Below are 12,644 nucleotides of genomic sequence, written 5' to 3'. Positions count from 1 at the left end.
GTGAAGATCACAGACATCAGTAGAGCAGAAGTAGTACTGTGCAGTACTGGCCTGCTGTTCTCTCTAAGTGTACTTCTTGTCCCTCCGTGCAGCACTGAGGAGCTGTTTCTCTCTCTGAGTGAGCTCCAGAGCACCTGTTCATTTGTTCACTTCATTTTTCAACGTGCGGGGCAGTCCAATAGACTTCTATAGAACTCAACAGCGTTGAAATTTGACGTCTTGGGTCGATCACCACACCGCAACCCGTTGTCTGCCTTGTGGGTCGAGACAACAATAAATAAAAATAAAAAGGAATACGCTACCAAAAATTATCTATGCCAGGGCGATTCAAATGCCCCCCCAACTGGTGTTTGATGTTTAATAACCCTCGCAATCTGATATCAAAGGGCCCTCAAAAGCTAAGCGCGTTCATCAGCGGTGAGTTTAACAACGCACATGGTGTGCAACCACATTCAGTGGTGAGTTTAACAACACTCAACTGCAGGTAAAACGTAATTAAAAGGTGAGTTTAACGCTCCAATGCGCGTGCAAGTGTGCAGTTTTAAAGCGTTTTCTTATCATAGGTAAAACACTAGAGCATGCTGGATAACGTATTTGTATCGGAGGTTTGTTGATTTTAATATGCTACCATTGTGTTCAATTAATCATTTTTTAAAATTATTATTTTTAATAAATCCTCTAAATTAATAACGCTGACGTCACGGGCGATCCCAAGGTCCATTGCGATTTTCCACTGGGTAAGTAGAAGGGTTCATTAATAGAGATGGATCCTCTTCTTACATTTACACATCAAAAACGGTTGGATCAGGACAAGAAATTGTGTTTAGAAACTTTAGATTTGTAAGGTGGCCCTTTCTTATGACGAGAAATGATAGAAGACATTATAAAAAATATAGCTTGAACTGCACCAAATGTGCAAGCTAGCAAAGTTAGCTAAGTTAATTGAATTCAAGTTCATTTTTGTCGCATATTATCATGTAAGGTACAATCATAGGGGAATGTAAGATTTTCAGATTTTTATTACATAGCCCTCAACTATCCTGTAGAAACTCATGGCATAGAGACTGATATAAGTGCATGGTTATTGTTGCAGTGACACTAAACACTAAACAGTTAACCTTAAAGTTAGCTGCTCAATCATTCTCATTGTTTTGGTAGAAAGCAATTATGCCAATAAGTTATGTTGTGTTTGTTTACACTGTCTTAAGTGCACTCTAGAAAGTGTGTGTGTGTGTGTGTGTGTGTGTGTGTGTGTGTGTGGTGTAGATGTCTCGAAAGAAGTTCAGGCCTTGCCCCTCCTGCCAAGCACCTAACCAGGTGACGGAAAGTCAAATAGAGCATTATGTCCAGTATTCAAATATGTGGTTTTAAATGTTATACATTTCTCATTATTAGGTCAATTGGACACTAAAGTATACTCCTACTAAACGACCCTGTATGATAAGTGTTCTGTGTTACAAAACAGTGATAATTTAAGGCATCTGGTTGATATCAATTTTGATTGCTTGTTTTGCACCAAATGCCATAGGCAACATTGATTTAGCCTGGGTGTCTCCTACATCTGCCACTTTCACTGTGTGATAATAATAATAATAATCCTGTGTCAATCTAGAGATGCATATTCTGAATTGCATTGTGCTTTGTGTGTTCCTCTCTTTCCTGTATACAGCCAAATTAAACTGTATATTGATTCTACTTCTTCTCTGTGACTGTGGATCTGATGTCTCACTTTGGTATACTTTTACTAACACAGGTGAGCCGCAAAACCTGCAGCTCTTGTTTCGCAGCCATCTCCCAAAAAAAGAAAGTAGCGGCCAAAAAAGTGACCCTGGACAGGAAGTGGGGGGAAAGGGTCCTAAAAACAGAAATGCAGGAAGAGTGGTGACTCTGCCCATATTGCAGTAAGTAGAAATGCTCATATTTCATTAAGCAATATGATTTGTTTCACTTTCATTAATATTTTGTGATAGGGCAAGGGCCTCATTTTACAAAAATAAGTTGAATTTGTCAGTGAATGAATTTGAGGTTGTCATAGATGGCATTGGTGTAACATATTATTTTAATTAATTTGTAATTTGCTTGACATGCATAGAATAGACTTTCTTTTTGACCAGGCGCTCATGTACATTTGTTTACATGTACTACCGGCTACATTGCAAATATAACCTTGCTTTAGTACCACACAGGTACTTCAGTATGCGTGTTACTGAAGTTTCTGTCTCTGCTAAAGGCAGATCACAGAATTCAGATCCAGAGTCACTATTAAAGACAGTCTTGCATGATTATGTAAGTAGATAACATGTTCTTACCTTGCACTACCACCCCTAGCATGTGAATATTGCATCGCACACTTATAGTGCCTTGCGCTGTGTTCATTTTAGAGAAGGTGCATGATGATGTGACAAAAATAACTCAGGACATGTGTGAAAGCCATGCTGTGTGCAACATATGTGTTGTTAAAAGCAAGGCCATATTCCAGGTGTCCTATTTCAAAGACACAACTTAAAAAAGTATTTGAATTACTACAGGGGAGATTAATGTCGGGTTAAAAGTGGAAAGGATTCGACTATACCTACTGGACCAGGTTCTGTAGTGCAGCTGGCTATTTTATGTCCGTTGGTGGCATTCCCAAATGAGTGTTTCTGTTAGTCCCCCAATCTACATTTGCCGTGGGCAGAGACAGGTAGACCGACCAAGGGGGGGAGGAGGAGAGTGTTTGGATCAGGTGGATAGGTGGCCATAAAGAGTTAGTCCAGTCAAAATGTATTTATATCATATTTTGTTTTGTGTGTGTCCAATCAATATAATTATTTTTGAAGGGTGTCAGGACTTTTTGTGTTCCCTTTAGAATCCCAGATTGCTAACTATTTGACCACCAGCATCCAGCACAACATTAGATGAATATTGGTTGTATAGAGCAGGGGTTCTCAAACTGTTTGTGCCAAGGACCCTTTGTGTGGGAGAAGAATTTCCAAGGACCCCCTCATAATCAAAACAATTAAGCATATGCTTGCTACCATTTGTATACTTTGATGCCATTTTTATTCTCTTGGTGTGTACTTACTTGGTCTTTAGTCAACTTTGGATTTTGAATCACTTAATGATGTGGACTGACTCAAACATTTATCCATGTTCATCAGCTATCTTAATGGCAAATAAGCCAAGCTAAGCAGCAGGAAGAATGGTTCATCATGACCTGAGTGAAGTGATTCACAACAGATTGACTTGATTAATCATAATCACAAAAAAAGTTCAATGTTAATGTTTTAATTTATTAATACATTCATAATCAAGAGTTTATATGTAGATTCTAGATCATTACATCGTCATTGATAAGCATTTCTTAACGATTAAGCACAACTTTCTCATTCGAAACAAATCCACTTTGAGAACCACTGGTATAGAGTACATATTTCACGAGTTCACACTTACATCAATTTAACAGAGTAAAGATTATGAGTATTTGGCGTGCGGTCCGGGGGGTCTCCGAGCTCAGGATTTTTGCCTGAACCCAGAGTACTTCCCCCATTGTTATAAAAGTATTTAGGGCTAGAAGTGAGGAGATGGGGTGGTGGAGGGATGCTGTCAAACTGTCAACGGACAGAGGTAAGCTTGTTGTTATATATACACCTCTTAACTCGTTGATTGGATTGATTAGCAGAGTTTGCTCCACTCGTGTCTAATTGGGTTTAATTATCTGAACGTGCTCCTCCCGAACATTGTTAATAAAACATCATGTAATGTTCTAAGGGGAAAAGCTGTTAAGGTTGGTCATGTAAGTTGTGTAGCCCGATATTAGAAACAGTAGCACTAATGTATTTAATGCAAATTTGTTTTCCAATTGGGTGGAAAGTAATGCAGTGGGAATAACTAATGTTTGCTGTCTGCATTTATTTATTACAGGTGAAAAAACTTAGTGCATTAGGCTATGTCCCAATTCTATTTTTCGCAAAGAAAGATAAGGCCTCTGGAAAGTGGGTGTCTGATGTGGTGACCCATCTGCTACCCACTGAGGACAACCTAAAAATTGTGGCCACCATGAGAAAGGCCTACAATTTTGTATTGATCAAAGAAGGTAGGATTTGTGTAATTTAAGTCATGCCTGTTTTTTTTATGATGGTGAAATATTGAAAATGAACATACTCATGCAATATTGTAGGGAACTCCACGACGACATTGCTCGATCCACACCCTCAGGCCCTGCTCGATCCACACCCTCAGGCCCAGCCCGATCCACACCCTCAGGCCCTGCTCGATCCACACCCTGAGGCCCTGCCCGATCCACACCCTCAGGCCCTGCTCGATCCACACCCTGAGGCCCTGCCCGATCCACACCCTCAGGCCCTGCTCGATCCACACCCTCAGGCCCTGCTCGATCCACACCCTCAGGCCCTGCTCGATCCACACCCTCAGGCCCTGCCCGATCCACACCCTCAGGCCCAGCCCGATCCACACCCTCAGGCCCTGCTCGATCCACACCCTGAGGCCCTGCCCGATCCACACCCTCAGGCCCTGCTCGATCCACACCCTGAGGCCCTGCCCGATCCACACCCTCAGGCCCTGCTCGATCCACACCCTGAGGCCCTGCCCGATCCACACCCTCAGGCCCAGCCCGATCCACACCCTCAGGCCCAGGAAAAGGAGACATTTTATATTTTAGATTTACACCCTGTCTCTCTCCCTGTGAAGGAACAACCCCCCCCCCAAAAAGAAAGTGTAAGTTAACTGTGGTCTTAGCACACTATGTATGAATTTCTCCTTTTTGTAATCATTATTCATGAAATACAGAAATCTTTAGGTGAATTTAAGTGCAGTCAATTAACGTAGTTAATGTGAGTAATTTTCAGTGGCCAGTCTGATACACAAAGGAGTTTGTCCTCGCATATATACCTTTCAGTACCGAACAAGCACACTCTAGGAGTAAAGCAATGAGCAATACACACTTGAGGAGAGATGAATACACACACACTCACGCACACATCAGTGGGCAGCCCAGGTAGCTTATCCCCCCCTATCACTGTTCACAATCTGCTTCAATAACCTTTAGGCCAGGCAGTAGGATAATTAGGCTAAATTTCGGCTATGAAATCACTGAATCTAATGGCTAAAGAGCAGTTCATTCCAGGAACTATAACGATAAAAGCGTCCAGACAGACTGACCAGCTATAAGCAAAGTCTCACCTTGTGTTAATAAATGTGATGGCTAAGATGTGATGGGTTCCTATTGGTTGTTAGCTCTTCTTTTTATTGTTCTCAAAATCGCTTTAAAAGCGATCCCCAACAATATTGTTCTCAATCTCGTTATAGTTTATCATATTAACGAGAACAATATTTTTTTATATAGTTATCGTTTTTGGTGTGAATGGCCCTTTATATATGTATTCTTCAGTTATTTAGCTGTATTTTCTGACGTTATCAAAGTTCAAGGACAATGCTTAAAGTTGTTCCCCAGGTTTTATGAAACTTTAAGTTTAACTTTAAGTTTAATTTCCAGGTTTTTTTACATTTATGGTTAATTATATTATTATTATTATTATTATTGTCATTTTAAGGTTGCCGGAAATGTAGTAGGCAAAAAGTTTTCAAATATGACTCCATAACAGGACGAAGGATAAATGAGGTAAGAAATATATTTTTCATTAGGCTGTCTGATCATCTTTCCATTGTCTGTGGCTCATCTGGCATTTCACATATCACAAAATACTGACCATTTAAGCATTGGTAATTTGAGTCCATTTAAGTTCAACTGAAGGCCAAGTGGCCTTGCCCTAAAAATTATGAAATTCAAAACCTGATTATATGTTTTTGTCTTTCTGTAGGGGCAAGAGGAAGTAAGGGTGAAATGGTTACCTTGCTCTGCATGGTAAGTACTGCTTTATATTGGTTTATATTGCCTTCATACATGTACTCTTTTTCAACTTTTTACCATCTCATAGGTAGTGGATAAAGGTTGAAATTTATATTGTAGCACACACAACTTTAAATGTACAGGTGGGTCTCAAAGTTTTGCAACCAAAAAGCAGCGTTGAGAGAATTGTCATGTCCACTAGGTTTTAGGTCCAGCGTCAATGCAGCCTTCTACCTGGAGATTTTAGAGCATGGTTCCATCTGCTGACAAGCTTTACGCACATGCTGATATCCTTTTCCAGCAGGACTCTGCCCCTGCCACAGTGCGAAAACTGCTAGTAACTGGGTTGCTTAGCATGGTATTGCTGTGCTTAACTCGTCTCACCTGAACCCCATAGAGAGGACAATGATAGAAACCAAACCCAACATTAGAGACAACTTCAAGGTCACTATCAAAGCAACATGGGCTTTTATAACACCTCAGCAATGCCATACACTGATGGCCTCCACACCACACCGATGCAGGAATTTGTGCAAAACAGCCACACCAAGTATAGAGTGTATGCATTAACAATTTTTGATAAGTCAGATTTGTTCATTTATTTTTGAAAGGTCGACATTTCTGTATTCCTCTTTATTATAATGTAGTGAGTTGATTTATTTTTTAACTTTTTAATTTTTTTTTCATGAGCTTTAATCAAGATTAAATCAACACAAATTGCTTCAAATGTTGCACAATATTGTAATTGTAGACCCATAGGGTATATACCAATATACCAATTGGTATAGGGTGGATTAAATGCAGTGTCAAATATTGTCTACAGGATTTAGCCACTTGCTCTTTTCAGTACTATGCATAATTCCCCCGGTGTAATGTCTATGTAGGAAGTAGACCTTCACCAATATATTGGCAGAACATCAGTATCGGTCAAGCTCATCCTTGTTGACTGATGTCAGCTATTGACTTTCTATGACTTTATCTATGAGAGTGGCTGATGTTTATCTGTTACATTTCATCAAGCACTATATATGTATAGGTTTTATAAAAACAATGAAATACAAGACCGTACAATATTTTTTGAAAATATTTATGCTGTGAAACTATTGTTAAAATGGCTCCTGTTTTTCACTGTTCTAATGTTATTATTTACTGATACTTACAGTGGAAAAATCTGGGAGGAGACATGGGAGCCGGCCTGCCAGTTCTCACCAGGTGCCAACCATGTGTAATGTCACACATTGGTCTGTAATTCAATGAGTTAAATACCTGCTATGAGATGTCAAGTTTGCCGTTACGGGCCCAGCCATCCTGCTTGCGGATGTGACTACTTTAGATGAGGAGGAGCCGCGTTACACACTTTCAATGGTTTCCACCCTAACATGCTGTCATGCTGTTTTTTCATTTATTTTTTAAGTATTGATTTTTGTTAAAAGCTGTGTTCAAATAAATCGATGTATACCTTTATTTCTGTTTGTCTTTCCATTCACCTTGTGGTTTAGCCAATCATCTGAAGTCTTCAATGCATCAAATGATATATTGTAATGTAATGCACAAAGTATGTAGGAAGGTGGGACATGTTTTCATTCATATTAATTGACACCATTAAGGAACCGTTGATTCCACCAGCTAAACCATACATTTTCTGTAGAAAGGGTAGCTGAGGTGGCAGGGGTGGATAATGAACAGGCTTACCAGGACCAGAGGTCAAGAGGGTCCAGAAGCCACTAAAAATTTGAAAGCATGCTTTCTAATTCAGGAAGTTTTCTAAAGGCAAGGCACATGAAACCCTGGCTGCTGCACTGTGGCCTTCCATTGACCTTGATGCACTAAATGTGTGTGTTCAAGTCTACCCCGGATGGGTAAAAGCAGAAGACTATATTTTTTTACTTTTGTTATTTCAGTCTATATGGGCCAATCTGGGTTTCTTGTTTATATTTTTAAAACTGTCAATATTCATTTAGATGTTATGGTATTTATTTATTTTAATATTTCGGTCTTATTTACGGGAAATAATACAGTATGCTGTAATACAGAACATATGATCCGAGCTAGACGCAAAGACTCCACAATGCAATGCGGGCATTCATTCACAGAATCGGTTGTCATTGGTTGTCACCAGCAACAACAAGTTGCTCAGCTTTGTACCAGCCGCAATACCAGAGAAAGGACTTGGTAATACCGATTACCGACCGAAGACTCCGGAAGTGACGTAGTATGTGCCGCTCGGCGGATAAGAAGATAAAAAATATATATTTGTGCAAAATTGACTTAATTTATTTAATATATGCTTTTTTGGAAATGTTCTAGATTTCTAAGAAATGTGTTTTTGCACTATTGTAAAACATTTCTTGAATAAAAAAGATTTAAAAAATACACAGTATTCGTAATATTGATGTTTTTGTCTAACGTTGTATTTGAGGATTTAAACAATAAAGATAACAATAATAATAAAATACAGTTTAATGTATTTGTCTCATGTATTGTGTGCTCGTCGGCCGGCGGCAATCTGCAATGGAATGAAGCCCATTCACGGCCATAGTTACACGAACATGTCCCCCCACCCCCACCCCGGAATAACTACACATAAGCACTCGCTTTGTGTGGCGCGTCTCTTATGGGAGTTGTAGTTTTAAAGTATATTGGTATATTTCTCACAATTATAAGTTTAAAATGTAAAATTTTGGATACACCCTGTGTTTTTTGGGATGGGGAACACACTGGTGTTATCAGATTTCAAAAAATTAATCGTTAAATAGGTGAGATAGCTTATTTCCATATTTGACAGTGCTTATACAGTGGGTAAACTCTGGTGACCATATCTACATGACAGCAGAGGCCCAGAGCTTTATATATAAATGCTGGTCTTATGTGTTTAGCACCTTCTGTTGCTAAATTACAAACCAAGATGGACTGGGTTCAAGGTTCAGAGGTCAATGCTCTCTGCAATGCTCTTCTGGCTGTACTTCCATCTTGTGCAACTAAACATCTACAAATGATCTGGAATGCTGCAGCTCGTCTTGTCTTCAACGAGCCCAAAAAGGGCCCACGTCACTCCTCTGTTCATCTCTCTGCACTGGCTGCCACTCTCTGCTCGCATCAAGTTCAAGGCCTTGACACTTGCTTACAGATCGACCACTGGCTCAGCTCGCTCCTACTTTCACTCGCTTCTACGAGTCTACACCCCCCCACCAGAAGCCTACGATCGATCAATGAGCGACGGCTTGTGGTACCATCACAAAGAGCCACAAAATCACTCTCTAGAACATTCTCATTCACAGTTGTCTATGAAGATTCTCAGTCATCCAGGTCATAGTTATCCAACGAGGGTTAAAATCAAGGGCAACTGGACTTGGTTGAAGATACTGGAAGACGTTTCGTCCCTCATCCAAAGGACTTCTTCAGTTCTGACTGACTGGCAGGGAAACTCAGCTATTTAACCTCAGTGGGGTCGTTGGCCCGGGTCATCGATACCGCTGGTTCGTTAGTGTTCCTTGTTGCTGTGACGACAGTCGTTACGGTCGTTAAGACTGAGGCCAAGACTGAACGACCATCGTTGGTATCTTCACCTGAGGCCAATAGGTTACGTTTGTTGAGTTTCCTGGGAAGTGATGAAAGGACAGCATTGTAAGTGGGGGATAAGTGGTGGCGTAGACCCCCTCCCCTGTTCAATGACGGCTTCTCAACCCTGGTGTAGATGCTTCCTTGACACCTCTTTCAAACCATCCATCTTCTCTGTCTAAAATGTGCACCTGGTGGTCCTCAAACGAGTGTCCTCTGTCCTTCAGATGTAAGTAGACTGCAGAGTCTTGACCTGAGGAGTTGGCCCTTCTGTGTTGAGCCATGCGTTTGTGTAGTGGTTTTTAGTCTCCCCAATATACAGGTCTGTGCATTCCTCACTGCATTGGACCGCATACACTAGATTGCTTTTCTTGTGTTTGGGTGTGCGGTCTTTGGGGTGGACCAGCATCTGTCTTAGTGTGTTCTTGGGTTTAAAAAACACAGGGATGTTGTGTTTGTTAAAAATCCTCCTGAGTTACAATGCTGTCCTTTCATCACTTCCCAGGAAACTCAACAAACGTAAATCCGGAATGCAGAATCCCTGGCAGCATTCAAAAGACAACTGAAAACTCATCTCTTCCGAAAGCAATTAACATAAAAAAATAAAATTAAAATTAAAATCCTTTAAATCCTCACTTGCATAGTTTCTTCCTGTAAACTTTTCTGCACATAGTTTTGTTCTACTATAAACAGAAGACGACTATTCAAAAAACAGTTTCTTAAATTAGTTTCAGTTTGTATAACTACATTCATTATTAGGGCCCGAGCACGACCGTGCGAGGTCCCTATTGAAATTGCTCGGATTATATTTTTTTAGGGCCCGAGCACGACCGTGTGAGGTCCCTATTGAATCTGCTCGGATTTTTTTTTTTTTTTTTTTTTTTTTTTTTTTTTTATTTTTTTTTTTCTTTTTCTGCAAAGTAGGCCCAAATGACATGGCCTAAACATACTCGAAAACTCACCAAAATTTGCAAACATGTCAGAACCGGTGAAAAATTCGTATTCTACAAGTTCGCACATGGGCGTGGCAAAATGACTCGCTAGCGCCACCTAGAAAATTGGAAAAATTAGCCCCTCGTTCACGTTCAACCTACATCTACGAAATTTTCTGGGGACATGTATCATGTCAAGACGCACAAAAAAGCCTCAAGAACCCATAGCCTAAAGTCAACAGGAAGTCGGTCATTTTGAATTTTATGGCCATTTTGGATGATTTACACACTTCGTACTTTAACGAACTCCTCCTAGGGATTTAGTCGGATCGACGTCAAATTTCTGCTGTGCCTTCTAAAGGCATTGACGATGAAAAGTTGTGCTATTTGCGAGTTTTCGTCAATGGGCGTGTCCGTGGCGTCGATGATTCGCAATGAAACAGGAAGTTGTTGTAACTTCAGTGTACATGCTCACATCTGGACCAAACTGTACATGTAGGATGAGAGTCCCGCCCTGAACACATGTACATGCCGACATTCACCCACAGTCATAGCGCCACCTGCTGGCAATAGAAAGTGACCTTTAACGAAGCAGCCCCCGCCGCACGTTTCACCTACGTGCACGAATTTTCTGTGGTACGTGTATCTTGTCCAGACGCACAAAAAAGTCTCTTGGAGCCATAGCCTAAACCCAACAGAAGTCGGCCATTTTGAATTTTACGTCAAATTTTGGATGATTTACACACTTCGTACTTTAACGAACTCCTCCTAGGGATTTAGTCCGACCGACCTCAAATTTGTGCTGTGCCTTCTAAAGGCATTGAAGATGAAAAGTTTGCTATTTGCAAGTTTTCGTCAATGGGCGTGTCCGTGGCGTGGCGTCAAAGATCAACTCTTCGCCATGACACGGAAGTTGTCGTAACTTCAGTGTACATGCTCACATCTGGACCAAACTGTACATGTAGGATGAAGTCCCGCCCTGAACACATGTACATGCTGACATTCACCCACAGTCATAGCGCCACCTGCTGGCAACAGGAAGTGACTTTTAACGAAGCAGCCCCCGCCGCACGTTTCCTACGTGCACGAATTTTCTGTGGTACGTGTATCTTGTCCAGACGCACAAAAAAGCCTCTTGGAGCGATGCCTAAACAACAGGAAGTCGGCCATTTGAATTTTACGTCAAATTTTGGATGATTTACACACTTCGTACTTTAACGAACTCCTCCTAGGGATTTAGTCCGACCGACCTCAAATTTGTGCTGTGCCTTCTAAAGGCATTGAAGATGAAAGTTGTGCTATTTGCAAGTTTTCGTCAATGGGCGTGTCCGTGGCGTGGCGTCAAAGATCAACTCTTCGCCATGACACGGAAGTTGTCGTAACTTCAGTGTACATGCTCACATCTGGACCAAACTGTACATGTAGGATGAGAGTCCCGCCCTGAACACATGTACATGCTGACATTCACAGACAGTCATAGCGCCACCTGCTGGCAACAGGAAGTGACTTTTAACGAAGCAGCCCCCGCCGCACGTTTTACCTACGTGCACGAATTTTCTGTGGTACGTGTATCTTGTCCAGACGCACAAAAAAGCCTCTTGGAGCGATGCCTAAAATCAACAGGAAGTCGGCCATTTTGAATTTTACGTCAAATTTTGGATGATTTACACACTTCGTACTTTAACGAACTCCTCCTAGGGATTTAGTCCGACCGACCTCAAATTTGTGCTGTGCCTTCTAAAGGCATTGAAGATGAAAGTTGTGCTATTTGCAAGTTTTCGTCAATGGGCGTGTCCGTGGCGTGGCGTCAAAGATCATCTCTTCGCCATGACACGGAAGTTGTCGTAACTTCAGTGTACATGCTCACATCTGGACCAAACTGTACATGTAGGATGAGAGTCCCGCCCTGAACACATGTACATGCTGACATTCACAGCAGTCATAGCGCCACCTGCTGGCAACAGGAAGTGACTTTTAAACGAAGCAGCCCCCGCCGCACGTTTTACCTACGTGCACGAATTTTCTGTGGTACGTGTATCTTGTCCAGACGCACAAAAAGCCTCTTGGCGATGCCCTAAACAACAGGAAGTCGGCCATTTTGAATTTTACGTCAAATTTTGGATGATTTACACACTTCGTACTTTAACGAACTCCTCCTAGGGATTTAGTCCGACCGACCTCAATTTGTGCTGTGCCTTCTAAAGGCATTGAAGATGAAAGTTGTGCTATTTGCGAGTTTTCGTCAATGGGTGTGTCCGTGGCGTGGCGTCAGAGATCAGTCTTCGCCATGACACAGGAGTTGTGTA

At 41.3% G+C, this 12,644-nt stretch overlaps 1 protein-coding gene and 1 long non-coding RNA gene across 2 annotated transcripts; both read left to right on the top strand.

The window, feature by feature from the left end:
- Positions 1–3,905: 3,905 nt before the first annotated feature.
- On the top strand, positions 3,906–4,814 carry LOC119911397 (protein TsetseEP-like). Its single transcript, XM_038730290.1, has 2 exons — positions 3,906–4,075; positions 4,160–4,814. Exons 1-2 carry the CDS (start codon positions 4,039–4,041, stop codon positions 4,723–4,725), a joined length of 603 nt encoding a protein of 200 aa, XP_038586218.1. The 5' UTR covers positions 3,906–4,038; the 3' UTR covers positions 4,726–4,814.
- Positions 4,815–5,422: 608 nt separating this feature from the next.
- LOC119911427 lies at positions 5,423–7,387 on the top strand. The gene is made up of 3 exons (XR_005445853.1): positions 5,423–5,620; positions 5,820–5,863; positions 7,011–7,387. It is a non-coding gene; the product is annotated as an uncharacterized LOC119911427 (long non-coding RNA).
- The last annotated feature ends 5,257 nt before the right edge of the window (positions 7,388–12,644 follow it).

This window comes from Micropterus salmoides, unplaced genomic scaffold, assembly GCF_014851395.1.
Source record: "Micropterus salmoides isolate LMB-PRFRI ecotype aquatic unplaced genomic scaffold, ASM1485139v1 Ms_hic_scaffold_2, whole genome shotgun sequence".
NCBI lineage: Eukaryota > Metazoa > Chordata > Actinopteri > Centrarchiformes > Centrarchidae > Micropterus > Micropterus salmoides.
Note: the sequence above shows the minus strand (reverse complement) of the source record. Positions and strands in the feature narration are given on the sequence as shown.